Source organism: Galleria mellonella, unplaced genomic scaffold (assembly GCF_026898425.1).
Source record: "Galleria mellonella isolate WM207_F2 unplaced genomic scaffold, CSIRO_AGI_GalMel_v1 utg1634, whole genome shotgun sequence".
Lineage (NCBI taxonomy): Eukaryota > Metazoa > Arthropoda > Insecta > Lepidoptera > Pyralidae > Galleria > Galleria mellonella.
This window is the reverse complement of record NW_026442007.1, coordinates 518,734-542,765: the sequence shown is the minus strand read 5'-3', so window position 1 is coordinate 542,765 and position 24,032 is coordinate 518,734. Positions and strand designations below refer to the sequence as shown.

The 24,032-nt window shown below is 36.0% G+C and overlaps 1 protein-coding gene across 6 annotated transcripts in view; it reads left to right on the top strand.

Moving 5' to 3' along the window:
* LOC113512981 (echinoderm microtubule-associated protein-like 2) overlaps positions 1-23,014 on the top strand; it is a 104,591-nt gene extending 81,577 nt beyond the window's left edge. For 5 of the 6 annotated variants that reach the window (XM_052892654.1, XM_052892653.1, XM_052892656.1 and 2 more), the window contains 12 exons: positions 504-714; positions 1,411-1,617; positions 3,002-3,188; positions 10,829-11,037; positions 12,011-12,137; positions 13,687-13,817; positions 15,300-15,421; positions 16,243-16,375; positions 19,771-19,858; positions 20,133-20,277; positions 21,001-21,082; positions 21,563-23,014. In XM_052892654.1, coding sequence (XP_052748614.1) covers positions 504-714; positions 1,411-1,617; positions 3,002-3,188; positions 10,829-11,037; positions 12,011-12,137; positions 13,687-13,817; positions 15,300-15,421; positions 16,243-16,375; positions 19,771-19,858; positions 20,133-20,277; positions 21,001-21,082; positions 21,563-21,688 — 1,768 coding nt within the window. In that variant the 3' untranslated portion in view covers positions 21,689-23,014. Of the gene's footprint in view, positions 1-503; positions 715-1,410; positions 1,618-3,001; positions 3,189-10,828; positions 11,038-12,010; positions 12,138-13,686; positions 13,818-15,299; positions 15,422-16,242; positions 16,376-17,571; positions 17,709-19,770; positions 19,859-20,132; positions 20,278-21,000; positions 21,083-21,562 lie in introns of those variants that run through there. The other variant, XM_052892658.1, reaches the window with a different exon arrangement.
* Positions 23,015-24,032: the final 1,018 nt, after the last annotated feature.

The window sequence follows — 24,032 nt, the reverse complement described above, 5'->3', positions numbered from 1 at the left end:
TCTTTTTTTTGTTAAATTGCATCTGTATAATTCATCATCATCTCACCCATTATCTGTCCACTGCTGAATATAGGTCACCCCCATAGACTGCCATAAGGAACGGTCCTGAGACACCTGCATAAGTCAGACTATTATGTGTGACTTCCAATAAATGTCACAACTTAATCCTCTATATGTCTCCTCTCAACTATATGTATAAAAGATAATCTATGGACATACCAGAGAGAAACTTTGTATAAAAGTCGTTTGCATGTGCGATTGACTTTAATAATTGATTGTGATATTGACTGGGCCATTAGAATCGTCAAGTAAACTTTGTCGGGAAAAATTATGTATGGGGGCATAAAAATTTTAGAATATTCAAGTGGGGCATGGCACAAAAAAGGTTGGGAAACACTGCTTTAGCTTGTTTACCATCTTCAATCATCATCATCTTCCTATCCTTATCCCAATTACCATTTACCATCTTCAATATTACAAAAAAATAAGTTTTATTATTGTAGAGGTAAAGACTGCCGCAGCAACCTCTACCTCCTGCCGACCGGTGAGATAGTATACTTCGTGGCAGCGGTAGTGGTGCTGTTCAACGTGGAAGAACGGTGCCAACGGCATTACACCGGGCACACGGACGACGTCAAGTGCATCGCGGTGCATCCCAACAAGTTAATTATAGCGAGCGGTCAGTGCGCGGGACACGACCGATTGGACGCCAGGGTGAGTAGACGCCATAAAACTAAGCTAGGCTTTGGTAATGTTTTAACAGGGACGTTCCTATCCATTATGCGACCGTTAAATTTCTTAGTCGCTTCTTACGTCACTGCAGGAAAATGACTTCGAATTAGTCAAGTTAATGTACCAGAGTAATATGTATGTATTCCAAATTTGATCGTCCAAACGTCTTTAAAACGTGAAATATTTGTAACACTTTATTTAAATATTTAATTTTATTTTTTGCTAAATTCTGGCATAAAATTTAGAGGTAGACTTTGTACAAGAGTCGTTTGCTTGCGTACCTCTGTCCCATTCATGTTTCAACCGTGAAGCAGTTATGTTTGCATGGCTGTGTTTCGGTTTGAAGGGTGGGTACAGAGAAATAACATGTGCGTCCTCAGAAATCGCAACGTATGGGGGGTGTCATGGGCAAAGCAGTATACTCTGTTGTGTCCATGGTACTGCTCATATTTATAGGTGACAGATACCACTTTCCATCAGGTGAGCTCTTAGCTTGTTTGCCATAATAGTTTGCATAAAACTAAAATCAAGTTAGTGTGAGTGCTCAAATTTATTTTGCTGTTTTCCAGTCCATGTTTCTCTAATAGAAACAAAAATGGGATGCTCTATTAAAAGTATATGAGTCGATATGAGTGTTTATGGCAATCCGCATGGTTGTGTGTGTCGGTGGCGGTGCAGCCGCACGTGCGCGTGTGGAACTCGGTGTCGCTGGCGACGCTGGCGGTGCTGGGCGCGACGCAGCTGGAGCGCGCGGCGGCGTGCGTGGCGTTCTCGCGCGCGGACGGCGGCGCGCTGCTCGCCTGCGTCGACGACGCGCCCGACCACGCGCTCTCCGTCTGGGACTGGCAGCGCCCCGACAAGGGACACTGCCTCGCCGAGACCAAGGTCCGCCGCCGCGCGCTAGTCTTCGCCCCTTCCTCTTCCGTGTATCCCTCGAAGATCCACTGACATACATCCGAGACCAGGGTCAGCGATCACGCGCTAATGTTCATTCATTCCTCTTCCATGGATTTCTCAAAAATCCACTAACATATATCCCAGACAAAAGTCAGCGATCACGCGCTAATGCCATTTATTCCTCTTCCATGGTATTCCTCGAAGACCCACTAACATACAAGATCAAGGATAAACACGGGCTACTGATTTAAGACAAATAAAATTGGCCGTAGCGGCATCAACTTGCTTGCATGTATTATTATCGTAAAAAAATATTATTTCGTAATCTAGAAACCAATTAAGTATGACTAAGCCATGTTCATTATAAAAAAAAATTTAAAAAACAACCAGAAGGAGACTTTGTACAAAAGTTGTCTGCTTGGATACCTCTGTCCTAATTTTTCTACCGTGAAGCAGTTGTCTGCTTCAACAGCCATCCAAATACAAATTTGAATGGCTTTGTTTCGTTTTGAAGAATGAGATATGACAATAAAATATCAGGGTACAGTAGTATAACACCTTAGTCCTTCGGAATGGCAACGCATTACACAAAGCTACAAAAATACAAGTTAACAAAAAAAAAGTGAACAAAATAGAGAGAACATATAAAAACAAAAAATAATAATAATAATAATGATAAGTAAAATACAAATTAAAGATTAAATATAAATATTTAACCTAAATATGGCCTTTTTATCCATACAATAGTAATTTAAACAGACTATGAATAAAAAAATTGCCTACCAAGTTGGTTTCTCACTGATATTATATTTTTTGAAAATAGATCGATATTAAAAGTTCTAGAAAGAGTATTAAAGTTGTTGCTAGCTCGCCAAAGGAACGAATTTTGTCTATAATTCGATGACACTAGTGGGACAAATAGAGTAGAATTATGATATACATAAAAAACGTGATAAGAGAAATTATTAAAATGAAATACATAAAGCCAAGTACAATTTTTCCTTTTGTGCGTATGTAATAACAATACAAAATGGTCACAACTTTGTTCATTGCTTCGCCCTCAAAAGAGCAAAACACTGATATTCTGTTGTGGCCTAAGGGAATAGGGTAACAATAAAATAATAGTACAAGATCATTTATACAGTAAACAGACAGATATGACAGTCTATCTAGCAGACAAATGGAACATAGAGGTAACTTGCTGGAATATCTCACTTTTGCCTCTCAATTTAGAATTTTTTAAATAAATAAACTTACTCACCTGTATTCGAGAAAAAAAAGCGTAAAAGTCGCTTTTGCTATTACGTATATATAAAACTGTTTTTGCTTTTACTTCTGTGCACTTATTAGCTGGTTGCCTCTCATCTTCCAGTGCTCCGTGGACACGGTGGTGGCGGTTGAGTTCCACCCGCTGGACCGCAATCAGATCGTGACGTGCGGCAAGAACCACATCGCGTTCTGGACGCTGGACAGCACCAACATGCTGTACAAGAGAATGGGCGTGTTCGAAGGTCGCGACAAGCCCAAATACGTTACGTGTTTAGGATTCAATCACAATGGTACGTTCGCTCTAATTGGCTTTTTTTTTTTTATAGTACATAGAATGACAAAAGAGCGGATGGTCCACCTGATGGAAAGTAGTAACCGTCGCTTGTAAATATGTATCAGAGTATGGGTTACAAGGTACGGAGCCATAACACCGATGCCCACATACTGTTCATATGTATATCATATGTTTACCACTTTCTATTTTTTGTTTATGGATGTAAATATGATGGTAACCCTGCCTGAGTTGTCGAAATACCCTGGTGGGGCATCAGTGAAAATGATAAATGAGGATGAAAAGGCAGGTCAGTTAGCTCGTCGTCATTAATTCACTAGAAATTGAGCACGATGGTTTCCAGAGAGGATCACGAGGAGGTCAAACTGCCAGGGTATATTGCTAGTAATGGGGTTACTAATCCTCATTATTAATAATTCCTTCTCCCCCTCCTTCCTTTTATTTGGTGAGTCGTTATTTATTATTTCTAGTGCCGTTTAATCACAGCAATTCCTTGATTCTCGAACTAAGACACCTTAGCTTATGAGAATTAGACAACAAACATCTGGGAGCACAAATTCAAATTCAAATTCAAATTCAAAAATCATTTATTCATGTAGGACATTTTAGCCGCTTATGAACGTCAAATTTGTACATTATAATTTTATATTTACCCTACCGTCCAGTTCGGTATATAGATCCAATTGAGAAGAACTGGCAAGAAACTCAATTGAATTACTTTTTTTTTAAAGCCAGTTTATTTACAATGTATATTTATATAGGTGTCTATGTCTAACATTAAATGAAAATTCAGTGCATGAACAACTATTGCCATGCACACTCGTCATTCAAGTAATCGTTTAGTGAGTAATAGGCTTTGCTCAGTAAATATGATTTAACAGATGTTTTGAATTTATTTAAGGGTAATTCCAACATATCCTTTGGTATCTTATTGTAAATTTTTATACCTATTCCCATAAAAGACCTATTAACTTTTTCTAAACGATACTTGGGGACAGCAAGTTTGTCTTTAAATCTAGTATTAATATTATGAATATTGCTGTTTTTTGGAAATAAGTCAAGATTTTTATGAACATATAGAATATTTGAATATATAAATTGAGAAGCAACGGTGAGAATATTTGCCTCTTTGAATTTCTCTCTTAATGAGTCACGACTCTTCATACAGTAGATCGCTCGAACGGCACGTTTTTGTAATATGAATATATTCTTAATATCTGCCGCTTTTCCCCATAGTAATATTCCATAAGAGAGTAAACTATGAAAATAACTAAAATAGACTAATCTAGCAGTATCAGTATCAGTGTACTGTCTAACTTTACGCACGGCAAAAGCTGCTGAACTTAGTTTCGCTGCAAGGCTTTGAATTTGTGCACCCCATTGTGTTTTACTATCTAGTGTGATTCCTAGAAAGACAGTAGATTCTATAAATTCGAGAGATTCGTCATTTAATTTAATATTGCAATTAGTATTAAAACTTTTAGATAGAGAGAAATTAACACATTTTGTTTTTTTAGCGTTTAACATAAGATTGTTAGTTGTAAACCAGTGCAGGAGACGCCGCAAAGCACTATTTACATCGTCATAATTATTAGTCATTCTATTAACTTTAAAAATCAATGAAGTATCGTCTGCAAACAATACTATGCCGCATCTATCCTGCATGGCATATGGGAGATCATTAATGTAAACTAGGAATAAAAATGGACCGAGAATAGATCCTTGAGGTACACCCATTTGTACAAGTGACCCGTCAGACGTAGCGTTGCTAATCTTCACTTTCTGTATTCTATCAGATAGATAAGATTTTATTAAATTTAAAGCATTGTCTTTGACGCCATAAAAAGCAAGTTTTTTTAGCAATGTATTATGATCAACGCAATCAAAAGCCTTAGAAAGGTCACAAAAAACACCTATCACATCCATTTTAGTTTCCCATGCAGCAAATACGTGTCTAAGCAACTCTGCACCTGCGTCTGTAGTTGAACGACCTTTGGAAAAACCGAATTGACTATTGTGGATTAAATTATTTAAATTGAAATAACTGACAAGTTGCATAAGGATTATTTTTTCAAAAATTTTACTGAGTGCTGGGAGTATGGATATAGGTCTATAATTTATTGGGTCACTCCTATCTCCAGATTTAAAAAGCGGTATGATTTTACTAATTTTCATTATGTTAGGAAATTTACCTTCATCTATACATTTATTGAAAATAAAAGCAAGAGAAGGCGCAATAATTTCCATTATACTATCCAGTATTTTAACAGATATACCCCATAGATCCTCTGTTTTTTTATTATTAAGTTGTTTGAATATTTTCATTATTTCTACTGATGATGTATGTCTAAAGTTAAATACAGCTGATGACTTGCTAACATTGTCTGTTAGTAAAGTTTCAGCAGCAGACGGGGAAGATTTTAGAGCCTGTGTCGTAATTAATGGAATATTAGTAAAATAAGATTCGAATGTATGCGCGACCTCTGTGTCGGAATTTACCAATTTGTTATTAATATTTAAAGCTATTTTGCTATTTTGAAAATTAACTTTTCCAGTTTCGCTATTTATTACTTTCCAAGTGGCTTTTATTTTATCTTTAGATTTAGTTATTATTTTACCTAAATAGAGAGACTTAGCTGTATGACAAACCTTTTTAAATATTTTCGAATAAGATTTTACATGTTCATGAAATAAGGGATCGGATATATAGCTTCGTTTTTCGTAAAGTTCGTAAAGATTAGCCCTAGACTTATAAATACCAAACGTGGCCCAGTCACAAAACTTTGATTTTACACTAGTTGAAAATGTTTTTGTTTTAAATTCACTGCTAGCTTCATGTTCAATTAAATTAAAAATATGTTCACATACAATGTCCGGGTCATATTGAGGTACTATGACACTAGATATTTTATGTTCAATTTTATTTTTAAAACGTGCCAAATTCTTTTGTGTTATTTGTCTGCATGTAATTGTTTGAGTCCCTTTGGATCCCTTAGTTTCAATTATAACTTTTTGTCCGTAATGATCAGATCCAAGACAGTCGAAATTCATTTTCACCTTTACTTCACAATTACAAAAAACATTATCTATACAAGTGGCAGAATTTCCTGCGACCCTAGTGGGTTCTAAAAAAAGATTGTGCAAATTAAATGATTTAAATAAGTTAATCAATCTTAAGCTTATTGAGCATTCCGATAATAAATCAACATTAAAATCGCCACATACAAATAATGTTTTATTCCTCCGTGCGACTCGTCTCAATGCTTCCTCCATAGCCAGTTCAAAAGAATCAAAACAAGCCGATGGCGGACGATAAACGCAAATTATTATACAAGTAACTAATTCTACGCAAGATAGTTCAATTGTTTGCTCAATAGAAATATTTACAATGTCTTGACGGTTTTTATATTCTACATCATTTTTTAAAATAATAATTGATCCGCCATGAATGGCATTGTTCCTAGCAAAAAAACTAGCTATATTATAATGTTCAAAAGGACAAATTATTTCATATTGTTTAAGCCAATGTTCTGTCAGACATAACACCCGTACATTGTTAGATTCTAAGAAAAGACTTAATTCTAATTCTTTGCTGGAGAAGCCACGAATATTTTGATGAATAATGACCATATCCTGTGGCTTAACCAATGTCGTAGATGTTAGTTTAAATTAACACATGTCACATTATTAGTATAATTACTAATATTACTAATTAAACCCGTTATACTACTTATAATGGGATCATAAATGTTATACGCTAGTAAACTAGCAATAGTCTTTTTTTGTTTTTTAGGAAGATAAAAATTACCTCCCGTCATATAATAATTTGTAACAAATTTGTTACTTTCAAAATAAAATATATCATTACAATGATATGTCATCGAATAAATTAAATTATTTATACTATAAATGAACTTATTCTGTTCATTAGTCAGGGATTGAGAGTAGGGAAATGCGCATAATAATATTTTACCTATACCAAGCTCCACTATATTATATAATGATTTTATTAAATTAACTATATCAGATTTACGCATATGCAAACAATTCCCTAACGCTATTACTAGGGTCGTGTGAATATCATATTTTTCATTTTCTATATTTTTTATAATCTTATATATACCTGATCCCGGAAAACAATTATTTATTACTTGTTGCGAGAGGCAGTTCGATAATAAACTACCTAAATCCTTGCCAAATTCATCTGAATAAACAATTGTTCTCCTGATGGTTTCATGTACAGTGCTGCATTTATTTACTTTTGTACTGTTTCGTGTGGGTAAACATGAAACGTCTGGCTCCGTGACGGATGAGATATCAATGTTCAACTGATTATGGTGGGACGGTTGGATATAGTTATCAGACTCTGGTTAATTACAGTGACATCTATCCGTAAGAGAAACAAACCGCTCCATGTTGTAGTTACCCAATTTTATTAAATTATCTAACTGATCAGAATATTCATGTATTTCATTCTTAGCTGATTCGTATTTCAAAGATAAATTGGACAACGAGTTCTCTAATAGTTTAATTTTTTGTGATAATTCATCTATTTCTAAATCTTTGTTATATATTTTTTCTTTACAATTATTTAATTCTATTGATAAGTCAATTTTTTGCTTCCTAGTAATAATTGATTTTAAACACTTTTTATGACTTTTCACTAAATTTTCTGATTTTCGAATAAATTTATTTAATTTTACATATTTTTTTAACTTCTTACTACTATTAATAGGTACTTTATTAGGACTATAGGAGCTTGGTGTATTTGTCAAATCTATGGTCACAAGGGGCAGAGCAGATGTTTGATCACTAGTAGTATTTAACATTTCTGTATACAGATCCATGGTCTCGTTATAACTACTCAACCGCCTGTGATCCAACAAAGATTTATTTTGTGATTGAACTTCCTCAAGGTGCCGCTCTAGATGAGTGATTTTCTGCAATGCTGACTCATATGTGTCTCTGCACAGATCATATTTATTTACAATTTCTTGAAGTTTTTCTTTTTCGATATGTAGAACTTCAAAGTCTGTACTGATCTTCACTAGGTCATTCTTCAGAGCCACATATTTATCAGACATCAACTTAATTTCAATCTCACTTTCATCTCGTTCCTGTAATAAGGCCTTATTTAATTCATTGGATTTTTTTAACTCTAAGAGTGTCACCTTGAGCTTAGCATCAAGATCACATGCTCTGCGGGACATCATTTTTAATTATTATGTTAAATATCTACGAAACAAGACAACAATGAATATTATTCAATAGAAGAAATACAGTGTTGAAAGTGCGCTATTTCCCTTCAATAAAATAATACAATAAATAATTTAATAATAAATAAATAAATAAATATTGTTAGTAAATCCTTTAAATACCAATACTGTTACAAAAAAAAAAAAATAATTAATCTTATATATTACCACTACAGTAAATATGTCTTAATTTGTCATATGATATCTAGCAATGGCTATGGATTACTAATATTGTATTGTTATTTAATAAAATACATAAGTTTAGTTTCGTACAGCTATTTGGAATATATTATCAATATGATAATAAATAAATTTTATGAGCTGTAATTATTGCAATAATATTTTATGTTAGTGGGTAGTTTTTTTTTTTTTTTTTTTTTTCCTCTCAACAACAACAACCGATCTTCACTATAGAATATTTGACTTTAATATTATTGTTTATTTGTAAATGGATATAGTAATAGTGAAGTGTAATAACTGCATTTAATTATTAAAGGAGTCAATAGAAATCCAAGACTTCTATTGTAAATTACCAATACTTTGACAGTTGGCGGTCCCACAAATTTTGTAACGTAGATTTTTGTCACAAAGAAATCACAGATTTACACACCAACAACAATCGACGTTACTTATGACCAAAACTCACTGATTATATACACTAGTATCGTTATTTCACAAGTAATAAATTAAAAACAATAAATAAATAAGAGCCAACTGACAAAGACTGTTATCGGCAGTGTCGCCAGAGAAAAAAAAACAACCCAGAATATCTAGACTCGAGCCAATTCAGAAATGTTCCTCTCCTAAATTGACCTGACTGAGGAGAATTCAATCCATCAGGCAACACACAGTAATATCTATATATTAAACTAGCAACATCTATATATTAAACTAGCAACATCTATATATTTAAATTGTAATATCTATTTATTTAAGTTGCAATATCAATATATTAATGTTGCAACATCTATATATTTAAATTGTAATATCTATTTATTTAAGTTGCAATATCTATATATTAATGTTGCAACATCTATATATTTAAATTGTAATATCTATTTATTTAAGTTGCAATATCTATATATTAATGTTGCAACATCTATATATTTAAATTGTAATATCTATTTATTTAAGTTGCAATATCTATATATTAATGTTGCAACATCTATATATTTAAATTGTAATATCTATTTATTTAAGTTGCAATATCTATATATTAATGTTGCAACAATTATATATTTAAATTGTAATATCTATTTATTTAAGTTGCAATATCTATATATTAATGTTGCAACATCTATATATTTAAATTGTAATATCTATTTATTTAAGTTGCAATATCTATATATTAATGTTGCAACATCTATATATTTAAATTGTAATATCTATTTATTTAAGTAGCAATATCTATATATTAATGTTGCAACATCTATATATTTAAATTGTAATATCTATTTATTTAAGTTGCAATATCTATATATTTAAGTAGCAATATCTATATACTGGCTCAAAAACGAATATGTTAAATGTCAGTTATCCAATATTCAATGTCGAAATGAAGAACTCGATTGAAGTTAATATAGATATCCCACCGGTACGTTCGATATTAGAATGGATATATTTTTCCTTTTTTTGCTGCCATTAGTACCTAAAAGAACCTAATACAGTAATACCTGGGGGGAAAGGGATTGTTAGCAATGCAGTTTGACAGCTCCATTGCTAGCAATATGGCCTATCAGGTCGACCTCCACGTAATTCCCCCTGGAAACCATCGTGAACAATTCTTGTTGAATTCGTCACAATGGGTTAACTGATCTGCTTCATCCTCTTCTATCATCTTTTACTGGTGCCCCGCCGGTGTATACCGATAGCGCGGGCTAGGTTACTATTTCGTTATCACCCATAAAAAAAATATTTTAATACCTCGATACACAAGTGCCCTAATATACGAATGTTTTGAGATACGAGCCGCTGAGCGAGCGATATTTTGCTTTGAGATGAGAGCAAGATTTGAGATGCGAGGAATCGCACACTACACCGCTGCACACGACCTCAACATGCGGGGTGGATCTCAAGATCCACTGTTAGAGATCAATCTCTAACAGTTTCTCCCACCTCAAACTAACATTTAACAAAAACAGTTGAGGTGGTTTTTTAGAGGTACGGATTAATGGCATTTTAATTAATTTTAATGGGGAAAATTGAGATACGAGCAATTTGACATACGAGCAAGGTTACGGAACGAATGAATGTCGAGGTGTGATGTCGAGGTACCACTGTACATAGATATTGAACCGGTACCAATATAACCCATGCCTACAAGCAACGCAGTGTGCGTCGTAGAAATCGTCCAGTCCTGTTACATGAGCAATTGGTGAGGCAGGCGACGTGGTGTCCGGCGACTCGAGCGGCAACATCAGCGTGTGGGCGCGCGGCACCAACAGCGTGGCCAAGCTGCTGCGCGGCGTGCACGAGGGGCCGGTGTTCTCCGTCGCCGTGCTCAAGGAGGGCCACGTGCTCACGGCCGGCGGCAAGGACGGCCGCATCGTCATGTTCGACCCGGAGATGAACCCCACCGGCCTCGAGAACACGGTCAGTTGGGAACTGCCTCGTTACTCATAAATACTTACTAATATTACAAACTAGATTTTGCTTATGACTTCGTCCGCGTACGTAAATTTTCTTAGTAATCAGTTAAGCCGTTGAAACGCTGAGAGGTACAAAACAAACAATCTCACTTTCTCATTTATAATAGGACTAGCGACCCGTCCCAGCTTTACACGGATGCAATGCTGATATTAAACGCTGGCATCCCGGCCGGTACCCCCGCAACCGCTATGTCCCGGGATTTTAAATCTGTAATATCTTCAAAAATATTAATTTAAATTGCATGGTGTAAAAGGCCATATTGATCTATATTAAATGTACAATGTATTTAGCGTTTTTAATTGGATAAGGATTATTGCTTAAAATCGCTTTGTAAATAAGCCATTATTTCTCGTAAAAAGTAAGGGATAAAAAATGGTTATTGTAGATTATCCCTAAGAGATAGACATACCATCGCGGACTTTTTTATAGATCTTCTTAAGGTGTACAATACTGTAGTACATTATTTTAAACTATTTCGTACGGTTCAGTCAGCGTTTGCAATGTAAGCGCAAAAAATGTGTTCCTCTACTATATTTTGCATGTATTATACATATAAACCTTCCTCATGAATCACTCTATCTATTAAAAAAAACCGCATCAAAATCCGTTGTGTAATTTTAAAGATCTAAGCATACAAAGGGACAGACAGACGGGAAGCGACTTTGCTTTATACTATGTAGTGATAGAGAAAGTAAAATTTTGTTTGTTACCCCTTAGCTGCTTAATGCCTATACAAATCACTATGAAATTTGGTATACACATACTATATGGGATGGTAAAAGACATAGGCTATTTATTTCGGTCAAAAACATATCCGGGTCATGCGGACGAAGTCGCGGGTTAAAACTAATTTACGAGTATGTTAATATTTTTTTAAATATTCGTCAAATTCAATATATTCTTATTTTTCTATAAGATCGAGGGCCATTATGGTGGAGTGCGTGTGGTGGCGGAGGGGCGAGGAAGTCAGATCTTCATCGGCACCACCAAGAACTGCATCCTACACGGTGACCTGGAACTGGGTTTCTCGCCTGCCGTATTAGGTAATTATACTTTTTTATAAAACTAGTGCCATATGATCCCGATATAGAATAGGCCATCCCTTCCTTTCCCGTGGGTATCGTAAGAAGCGATTAAGAGAATGGTCGAGGAATGGGCAGCAGCATCCCTCTTAAAACATCATTAAAGTCTGACTGTGGTTGCCAACCCGTCTGCCAAGCATAGCAACTATTGACAAAACCCCCTTTATGGGAGAATCCCTATATGGGACAATTAACTTAACTTTAAAATTAAGAAAGGAAGATGTATAAGGCATTCAAAATGTGGACATGGAGGAGAATGGAAACTGGAATGGAAGCTAGACAGAAAAAATAATAAACGAGGAAGTTTTGAAAAGAGTGAACAAGAAAAGAACATTAATAAAAACAATAGAGAATAGAAGAGGCAAAATGCTGGGCCGCTTTATACGACATGTCGATATTTTAAAAAGCATAGTAGAAGGAAAAATAGAGGGCAAAGGAGAAAGGGGAAAACAGATGAATAACTACATGGGACAGAAGGAAGGAAAGTGGTAACTATTACCTATAGAAGGACCTATAGACTTTATTAAGGAAAAAATGAATAGGTTGTTAAAGGATTTTTTTTATACAACTTAGAATGGCAAACAAGCTGACGATCCACCTGATGGAAAGTGGGAACCGTCGCCTATAGACATGAGCAGTACCGTGGACATAACAGAGTGTACTGTTTCGCCCATGATACCCCCCATGCGTTGCCATTCCTCTCTCTCACTCTGCCACTCAGGTGTTATTTCTCTGTACCCAGTAATTTCACGCCATATCCCACTCTTCAAACCGAAACACAGCCATGCAAACACAGTTGTTTCACGGTTGAAACACGAATGGAACAGAGGTACCCAAGCAATTGACTTTTGTACAAAGTCTCCCTTTGGTAAATCTGGATCCGGAAACTCCATATACGACTTTGTCATTACATTTACATTTCATCAGGTGAGGTCGAAGTCTAGCAATCAATTGTTGAAAGTGGTAACCGTTTTATGTACGCTGACTTTGATGTTATTGTAGTAGTTTAACATAACGATCCACCTTCTAATCATCATCAGCCCTTAACTGTCCACTGCTGAACATAAGCCTCCCCCTTGGGGGTTTTGCCAGTAGCTGCCACGCTTGTTGCACGTTGCGGCTTTAAATATGCTTTAACAGGGATTCTGCTACCTATCCCTCGTCCGGTGATCGGTCGTCCCTCGAATTGGGGACCGGTAGACAGCAGAGGTCGCCAGTTCGGGGGCCGACCGTACTTATTTGTTGCAGTATCCGGCCATAGTACCTTCCTAATGCCCCTCAAATATTGCGTCTAAACTGCGCCCACCATGTACCCTCTTGTATAGGCATTCCGTCACCTGTATCCGATAGCGAGGACGGGATGCTTTAAATACTGTACTGCAAACCATAAAAAAAAAGTTGCTTCTTACGACACCCACGGGAAAGGAAGGGGTGACTTATTGCCATTTATCGTAATTCCACGCAGGCAAAGCTATGGGGAACAATTAGTGATATTATATGTTGAAAATAGGCCACGTGGACGAGTTATGGGGACTAGCGGCCCACCCGACTCTGCCGCAGTTCGCGACGGCCGGCTGGGACCGCCTGCTGCAGCTCTGGGACGGACTCAGCCACTCCACCGTCTGGAGCAAGGACATCGACGTATGTATATTTATTGTAATAATTCGTACATGAAATATATTTACGACCTATCCCGACTGGGGGGGAAAGGATTGTTAGTAATGAGGTCTAATAGTACCATTGCTAGCAATTTGTGCGTTGCGAATCCTTATATCTATCGCGTACCAAGTCGGGATAAGTCTTTTTTTAATGGGTGATAATGGAATGGTAACCCCGCCCGTGCTATCGGTATACACCGACGAGGCACCAGTGAAAGCTGATAGGTGAGAATGAATGCAGGTCAGTTGGCGCACCATGATGAATTCGACAAGAATTAACCACGATGGTTTCCAGGGGGAACCGCGTGGAGGTCGACCTGATAAAAGGTATAGCGATGAGAACTAATCTCCCCATTAGTAACAATCCCTTTCCCCCAATGTCCACTTATTAGGTATTGTTAGTAGGATTAGGTATTGTGTCCAAAAATTACCTCTGCAAATTAATATTTCGTAGGCGTTTTAGTAAATTTTTTTTTTTTAGTATATTGACTGCCAAGAAGCGATTTAAAACATCACCAAAGCCTAACCATGGTTACTAACTCGCTTGCCAAGCGTGGCAACTACTGGCAAAACCCTCGTTTATAGAAGAAGCGTATGTTCAGCAGTGGACAGTAAACGCTCAGCCGTGATGATGAAGATAAATACCTACGCGAACCTGAACGGGTACTTAGCGGGGGGAAAAGGATTGTTAGTAATGGAGACTGAGAATCCCATTTCTAACAATATACCCAACCAGGTCGACCTCCTCGCGGTTTTCCCTGGAAACTACCATGGTTTAATTCCTTATGAATTTATCATGATGGGCTAACTGGCCTATTTTCATTTTCATCTATTACCCTTCACTGGTGCTCCGCCAGCGTATCCCGTTAGCGCAGGCGGGGTTACCATACCATTTTTCACCCATCAAAAAAAAAAAACGGGTACTTAGGTCAAGTTTCATAATATCATTTTGTTCGTTTAATTCAGTGTTGCCAATCTTCCGTCGATTCCTGCAGGTGCAAGTTTTCCGTGACGCAATGTCAACATAATGATCAATCTTCCGCGCAGGGGGAAAAGGATTGTTAGTAATGGGGTCTAATTGGCCCATTGCTAGCAATACACTATATCAGGCCGATTTCCACGCGGTTCTTCCTGGAAACTGTCGTGGTTAAATCTAGTGGAATTCGTCACGAAGGGCTAATTGGCCCGCTTTTTCATCCTCACCTATCATCCCTCACTAGTGCCCCGCTAGCATATTCCAATAGCGCAGGCGGGGTTACCATTCCATTATCACTTATTACAAAAAAATCTTCCGCGCAGTGTAATTCAGAATAGCGAATTTTATTCAATTTGATGTATTGGTGTTCTGCAACGGAAGATAAGCGACTGAAGATCGGTCTGATATGCTGCTAGTGTGAATGTATTTAAGTTGATCTCTGTATGTAGCGAGCAGTACTAGTGACCGATTGCGATTGTCTGTGGGCAGGAGCGGGCGCAGTGCTGCGCGTGGTCGCGGGACGGCGGCGTGCTGGCGGTGGGCTGCCTGTCGGGCGCCTGGCTCGTGTTCGAGCCCGCCAGCCGCCAGCTGCTTGCCAGGCACCACGACGGGTCCGTGGCCTCCACCACACCTACTACCACACCGCACGCACGCGCACACGCGCACACACGCACACGCACGCACGCACACACGCACGCTCGCACGCTCACACGTACGCACGCACGCACACACGCACGCTCGCACGCACACACGCACGCTCACACGCACGCTCGCACGCACACACGCACGCACGCACACACGCACGCACACGCTTACACACGCTCACACACACACACACACGCACTCACACGCTCACACGCACTCACACGCTCACACACTCACACACACACACACATACACACACACGCACATGCGTACACACATTGTGATAAAATACATTATTATTACCAGAGGGAGACTTTGTACAAAAGTCGTTTTCTTGGACGCCTCTGTCCCATTCGTATTTCTACCGTTAAGCAGTTATATTTGTATAGTTGTGTTTCGGCTTGAAAGGTGGGATATAGCAGTGAATTTACAGGATACAGAGGAATAACACCTGAGTCCTCAGGAATGGCAACGCATAGGGGGATATCATGGACTAAACAGTATACTCTGTTATGTCCATGATACTGCATGTACTTTTCATACTTAAGGATTCTTCAAAAGGAGGGTAAAGAGGTTTCTTCAGGGTCGGCAACGCGCGCATAATACCCCTGGTATTGCAGGCGTTCATAGGCTACGGTAACGGCTTCCCATCTGTATGGTGGGTCGTACGCTTAATTGCCACCTCAGTGGTTTTTTTATACCATTGAGGTAGCAAAAAAGCATACGACCCGCCTGATGTATTTGTGTATAAAAAAATTACTTATTTGTCTAATGTACGATCCATCAGAGCGGAACCGATCCAAACGATCCAGTACTCGCCGGACAACAGCCTGGTGGCGCTGGGCTCGCGGGACAACTTCATCTACGTGTACCGCGTCGAAGACGACGGCGCGAGGTACACGCGCCTCGGGAAGTGCCTCGTGAGTACCTGCATATCGCAGATAGGGAGACTTGTACAAAAGTTGATTGCTTGTGTACCTCTGTCCCATTCGTGTTTCTACCGTGAAGCACTTGTGTTTGCATGGTTGTGTTTCGGTTTGAAGGGTGGGATATGGCGAGAATTTACAGGGTACAGAGGAATAACATCTGAGTCCCCAGGAATGGCAACGCATGGGGGGTATCATGGGCGTAACAGTATATTCTGTTATATCCATGGTACTGCTCATATCTATAGGCGACGGTTATCACTTTCCATCAGGTGGGCCGTCAGCTTGTTTACCATTCTAAGTTGTATAAAAAAAAAAAATACAATAATGCGTATAATTCCCTTGACTTGAATAGAAAACACTATGGTACATTCATACACAAACGTAAATAAAATAATTTTAGAATTACGCAGAACAATTTATTCAATTCAAACATTTCTTGTTGTCATCTCGTCATCAGAACCTCTACTACTGGCTTAGTTTCTCTTTAATGTTCTACCACAAACAATTTTATTTGACGTCATCTTTTTTTTGGCCATAAGTAATAAAACTGTTATTTCAAGCTAATATGTTTTTAACTCACACTTACATTTTATTGGTGTTCCAATGTTAATTGTTTTAAATTAATTGTTATCGATTTAATTCTAATAATGTCGAAAAATTCCTCTATTTACTTATCATAAGTCTAGTATGACATACTCTGTACCAAATCTATGTTGTCTATGGTGTAATGCTCTGGTTCATGTTTATCACTTTTTCTTCTTTGAACCTATTTTATTGAAATGTTTTGTCCTTTTGCGCTAGATTCTTAATTTAAAAAAACTGATAGAACACCTTCAAGTACTTATAATATACACATATAATTGTAATGTATAGCTAACAATAAGCATTTATTCCTATTCTATTCTGTTCTGTTCTGTTCTGTTCTAACAATTCCTGTAATATTGGAGCTATAAAGTGTTAATTAAAACATTTTAATAGTTAAAATAGGTTTGTAGAAGGTATTGATTATTATGAATAAAATGGTAAGTGTAAGCTCAAGAATATTAAACAATCCCACGGTATTCACTGTAGAAAAAAGAATTCTAGTTAAGTCCGCGCCGTTGTTTACATTTTAAATATTTAAAACAATTAACGATCATGTTTATCACTGTTTTAATTGAATTCTTGTGATCAATTTCACGCACAAGTGCACGGAGAAAAAACGCAGAAGGGTAAACTATCATTCATATAAATAGATTGTACACGAATTATAAATATACTTCACTCATTATACTGTGGAATATTCATGAAAATTCATTATATAGATCTTTAACCGACGTCAAATAATAATATAAGATTATGTTCCACGAAGAAAACCGACTTCAATTGTGGAAAAATTAAATATTTTTATTTAAAAAATAACCTATTGAAGCGGTTTTGATAAAATTTCTATGAGACCAATTTGCAAATGAAGGAGTTATGAGGTAACAAAAATAAAAAAAAATACATCCGAATTGAGAGCCTTTTCCTTTTTAACCGACTTCAAAAAGGTGGTTATCAATTCGGTCGTATTTTTTTTTATGTTTGTGATCTCATAACTCCATTAGTTGTAAACCGATTTGGAAAATTCTTTTTCCTCAAACATGCTTGGAAATGTGAGCATTATTTTGACAATCTTCTTCGAGATAAATCAAAATTGCCGTACTGGCCAGATACATGCGAGCAGCGGCCGGCAAAAGTTGTATGAAAATCCATATCTGTCGTGTTTTGCGGCCAGATAAATTACTATGTAAACTCATATCTGTCCTGTAATTTAAAAATGGAATGACCTTTTACTTCGAAACATGGCTACCAAGGAGGTAACTAATAAAAGGTTTTATTTAAATTTCCAACTGGCTTCCAAATATTAAGCTGTTTATTGAAAAAAAAAAAACCTCGCCTCCTCGGATACGCCTCGGCCTATATTTACAGGTTTGTTCATTAATGCCTCAGTTGCTGGCCCCTGCAGTAATGTACTATACAAGCCTTGGCCACAACTAGGCATTGATGGACTCACGTATGTGTGCCTTGGCTACGCCTCAGCCCACATTTGCACGTTCGTCCATCAATGCCTCAGTTGCTGGCCGCTGCAGTAATGTACTATTTTTATTTGAAAGGGGATATACTTACAGATTGATACCATAGAAATTTTATTAAAACTGACTCAGTAGTTTAGTTTTTAATATAAAATAACTGGTTTTGGCACAAGTGAAGTCGATTTTTCGAATCGACTTCAAAAACAATCAGATTCTCAATTCGGTTGTATTTTGTTGAAAACGCTCAACTTGCCTTCAAGTTATTTGTTGGTTAATTTATATGTCTATATTTCGTGTACAATCTATTTAATCATTTCCATTATTCTTTAGCTCATTAGGTACTAATTTTTTTCTAAAAAAAAATGTAATATTATTAATAATTTCTCTTGGAAATGTCTCACGAACCAGATCAAGATTGAATATCAAAATTATGTGTTTATTTTAATCTTAAATCTGCATTGACATAATTCGATAATTTATTTTGTCAAAATAGCTGACCATGTACATAATAGAACATATAAATACATGCATGATCCTCGTCATACATTTCCATTACTGAATATTACCAGAGAATTTTCGACTTTATATCAAAGCGGTACAAAGTCGAACTTATGTATATACAGAAAAACCTCCACATTGTATGGCATGGACATCCTTTTATCTAATAAACGCTAAATGAATCTCTTCGTAATTCTTTTTGCATGGATTTCATTATCGATTATAGAATAGCACCATTTTGTAAGTGGTGAGACTTTGTACAAAAGTCGATTGCTTGGATACCTCTGTCCCATTCGTGTTTCTACCGTGAAGCACTTGTGTTTGCATGGTTGTGTTTCAGTTTGAAGGGTGGGATATGGCGTGAATTTACTGGGTACAGAGGAATAACACCTGAGTCCTCAGGAATGGCAACGCATGGGGGGGTATCATGGGCGAAACAGTATACTCTGTTATATCCATGGTACTGTTCATGTGTATAGGCGACGGTTACCACTTTCCATCAGGTGGGCCGTCAACTTGTTTGCCATTCTAAGTTGTATAAAAAAAAAGTGGGTAGAAGAATTCCATTGTAGATTTATATATTTATTTTATTTTTTATTGCACAACGAACTTTGTACAAATGGCGAGCTCAATACTATATGCCAGATACATTCTAACAGCTAACCGTAGATTTTTTTAACTAGTCTACATATAATCTTATAATTTAACTTTCTTTCATTAGTACTTAACATGGCATGTCCTTTAGCTCGCAATCCCAGTGATTGTTTTAGTTTTTTTTTTTTTTTTTATTTCTACCCGCCTGTCTCTCATACATTCAATGCGCCTGTTCCACAGGGTCACTCGAGTTATATAACGCACCTGGATTGGTCTGAAGACAGTCAGTACATAAGGAGCAATTCTGGGGACTACGAACTATTATTTTGTAAGTCATTATTAAGTTATAGTATTAAATAAATATTTCTTTCTTGCTGTAATTAAATATATTTTAAATTATTACAATCTATCCGTGTAGCAGATTTCATTCAAATCCATCGAGTAATTTACAATAACAATATATCGTGTGAAGTTTTATATATATATATATAATGATTCATGTGGGTGGCGCCCTCTATTGTTAAGAATTCCTTCAATGCCTTTGTAATGCATGAGGATCTCTGACGTGGCTTATAATAATAAAGGTTCATGTATTTATGCAGGGAACGCAACGACCTGCCGCCAGGTGACGTCGGCGTCGTCGCTCCGAGATGTAGTGTGGGCGAGCAACCACTGCCCCATCACCTTCACCACCATCGGCGTGTGGCCCGAGAACGCGGACGGCACTGATATCAACTCCTGCACCAAGTATGTCTTCTAAACGTAACCATAGTTGGGAGACGAGAAACAGAGACTAGAATAATAATATAGGATAATTGACCTACAGGCGGTACCCTAGGGAACCATTTATGGTGAATTCATCATTATTTATTTATTTTTAGGCAAACACAGCTGAATGACTATCGATACATAGTCAAATTATATCTATGTGGAGCCATGAATTGTTTTCACATTTGCGTAATTATATCGATCGGTTTTTGTATATGCATGAGGATATCATGGGTGAAACAGTATACTCTGTTATGTATATATATATATCATGGTACTGCTCATGTCTATAGGCGACGGTTACCACTTTCAATCAGATGGACCGTCACCTTGTTTGCGATACTAAGTTGTATAAAAAAAAGTTATTCCTCACTGGTATAACCGAAGATGTCGCAAGCGAGGTTACCATTATATTGTAATACATATTAAAAAATCTATAATTTGAGAAGCGGAAGAATATATTTGATATTGATAATATATTTACTCATTGAAAACGAACCATTTTCATCCTATGAATTTTTTTTTTTGGTCCTTCGAGCCGGTTTGTTGGTGTAAATAAATATGTTTATGAATAAAGTCTGTGGAAATAGTATACAAGTATGTTGTAACTTATAAAAATGATTTCTAAACTCCACCAAGAGCCAATAATTTACTGAATAAACAGATATATATATACTAAGTCTGTAAATAAAAATTTTTCAGATCGCACGACAGCCGCCTTGCGGCCACTGGCGATGACTTTGGTAAAGTCAAATTGTTCGCTTACCCAGTCACGCAACCAAAGGTAAATACATCGTCGTTATTTAATCATTCGTTATCTAAACACTTGTAATATGATGTAATAGAATTATATAACGCTATTTATCAAGTATTAGTAGCTGTGTAGGTATCTGATAACATTTCTTATCAACAACTGACATAAAAAAATCTTTACCGTATTCAATTCCTTAAGGTTTTTTTTTTTTTATTTTTAATATTTAAAAAAATATCTTATAAGTTATACTAGGGTATAACGCCCTGTTGCGGAGTAGTAATAAACCGAAATCGCAGCAACGCTACCTTAAGTCGCAGCCGAGGGACACGTGGTGGTTTTAGCCGGTAAGAGTCCGGCAGTATCCACATCCCTCCCCCGGGGTGTGTGGGCTTCCACGGGAAAAAAAGGGCATAACGCCATAATCCTATAAAATGCGGTACATTAAAATTTCCAATTGTCAAAATTTCCAAAAGTTCTTTGCATGTTTACCCTTACTGTTGGTGTCCACAGTCGCTGTGCCACCAGTATGGCGGCCACTCGTCGCACGTGACGTGCGTGAGGTTCCTGGCGGACGATGCGCGGCTGGTGTCCGCCGGCGGGCTCGACACCGCCGTCATGCAATGGCTGCTCGACTAGATCGCCGTTACCACCTCACCACCCTCCCCACAACCACTTCACCACCCTTTCCACAACCACCTAACTACCCTACCCCATCCCAATTATTACCTCTATCACAACCATCCTCTTCACATCCTGGACACTTCATATACTAAAGTCGTGATTCATAGTCGTGACTACTATGTAAAGAACTAATGTTTACCAAGTGCAGTGCGTTCTTTTATTGAACGGTCGCATTTGAGTCACGGAAATAAAGGTGATGTCAACTGAGGGAAAGGCCTTAAAGTGAAGATAATATTTCTTTATACTGTGCCGCTAATCTGTACCGCAACATTAGCAGAGGCATAGAGCATAAACGTCACAGGGAAATCAACCCATAAGTTTTAATACACACTAAAAGAATTCCCAATTATTACGAATTACATGCAAACGGCATATTGATATTAATTCACATACAAATATAGTGTAACAGTGAAAATAAATTTGTATTATTATTATTTGTGTCCAAGTACAGTAAGAGAAGTCCAAGTACAAGAAGCGAACTTTATGTAAAGTACAGTAAAGAAGCGAACTTTATGTACCGTACATACATTAATCATTGATTATAGATCAATATACAAAAAAAAAATGTCCTTCCAGACAAAAAATTGGAATTACGTATTCTATACAAAAAAAAATCAGCAATTGCCATTATAAAATATTGATTTAGCCGGTTATACGTATATAAATATTTTATTAATTCATTAGAATAAAAACAAAGTTTTAAAAACCCCATTTTGTTTTAAATATCGAAATATTATTAAGTTGTTAAACAATTTGACAACACTAATGCAAAAAGTACATATTTTTAATGTATTACCTTTTAAAATACTTTCTATTTATTTATATATTAAAATATGCATAATTTTTATTTTTATTTGTTAACTAACAATATTTCACTTCTCGGACCAATCCGGCAACTGTTGCGAAAAAGGAATCTTGCTACGTAACTAATTGCCATAGATTTTTCTTCTGTTCGACTAAATTTTATCATGTTTTTTTTTTTTATTTTAGTTAAAAACACATACTGGGTACTAGATAATATTACGAATACAGCTTTAGCGACTGATATTAGAGGTGAAAAAATGTCATGGAACAATTTTATACGACGCTTTAACCTAAATATAAAATAATATACATTTTACAATAATTACACAATAATTAAAAGCCTAATAAACGCCTACATTTACTGAATAAAGTATTTTCTAATTTCCATACGTCTTTTCGATATTAAAATCGTGTTATTGTATATGTAAATAGATACTGGAATCGGAACATTGAATAAATAACAATAATAAAAAAAAATAACAAAGTTTGTCAACGCGGTATTAGGTAAATGTACAGACAAAAGTGTTTTTATGTTTAAACTATTTTAAGTGCAAAAGTACAATTGTAATTTTATTTTATCATTTTATTTTAATAGACTGTTTAGTTAATTTTTTTTTATCGCTGGGTAAACTCTTACTGGGCTAAAAATCATAGTTTTATATTTATATTCAAAATAACGAAACTATGTTAAAAAAAGCGCGCGAAAATTAATCTGTATAATATACAGATTATTTCGCAGTCAGTGTGTTTACCCTTAAAATATGATTGCGAGCTTAAAATGCAGGTATTTGTGTTCTAAACACACCATGCATTGGTTAATTTGGGTGTATGTTTGTAATTCATTAATAGTAAGTTTTTATCAATGATACACTAACTTGATGATGTACGGTTGTGAAGATTTCTTTTTATATATATATATATATATATATATGTGTGTGTATATATATAAATCCTGGCTAATTGAAATCAATTTAATCTTCTATAAAACGTTGGAATATGATTTTTATATTTTAATAAGGTGTTTTTTTTTTTATATTATTTTTATTAATTTCTTAAACAAGTCTCTAAACAAAATATAAGATTTTAATAAACTTTCTAAAATACAATTCGTGAATTTGTCAATTATTCTCAAATTATTCTCACATTAAGTAAGAGTATAGCAACACTGAGAACAATTTCGATTATTTTACACTTGCAACACTGCGAATATTCTTGATATGTGATTGAGCTTACTAAGTGTAGTATTTTAAGCGTAATAATTATTTTGATGGCACCTTTTAATCTGTATTCTAATGATTTAAGTTAAAATGATGAATGATGACACTACTTATTAAGTTACTTATAAGTTTTATGCTATTTAATGTGGTTCATAAAATAGGTACGTAATTAATTTTAATAATTAATAAAGTTTATTGGTATATTTATCAATTGTAAAATTCAAGCAAATTACATGTTTATTCTTAAACCGTAGTAATTTGCTTATTATTTAGTTTTT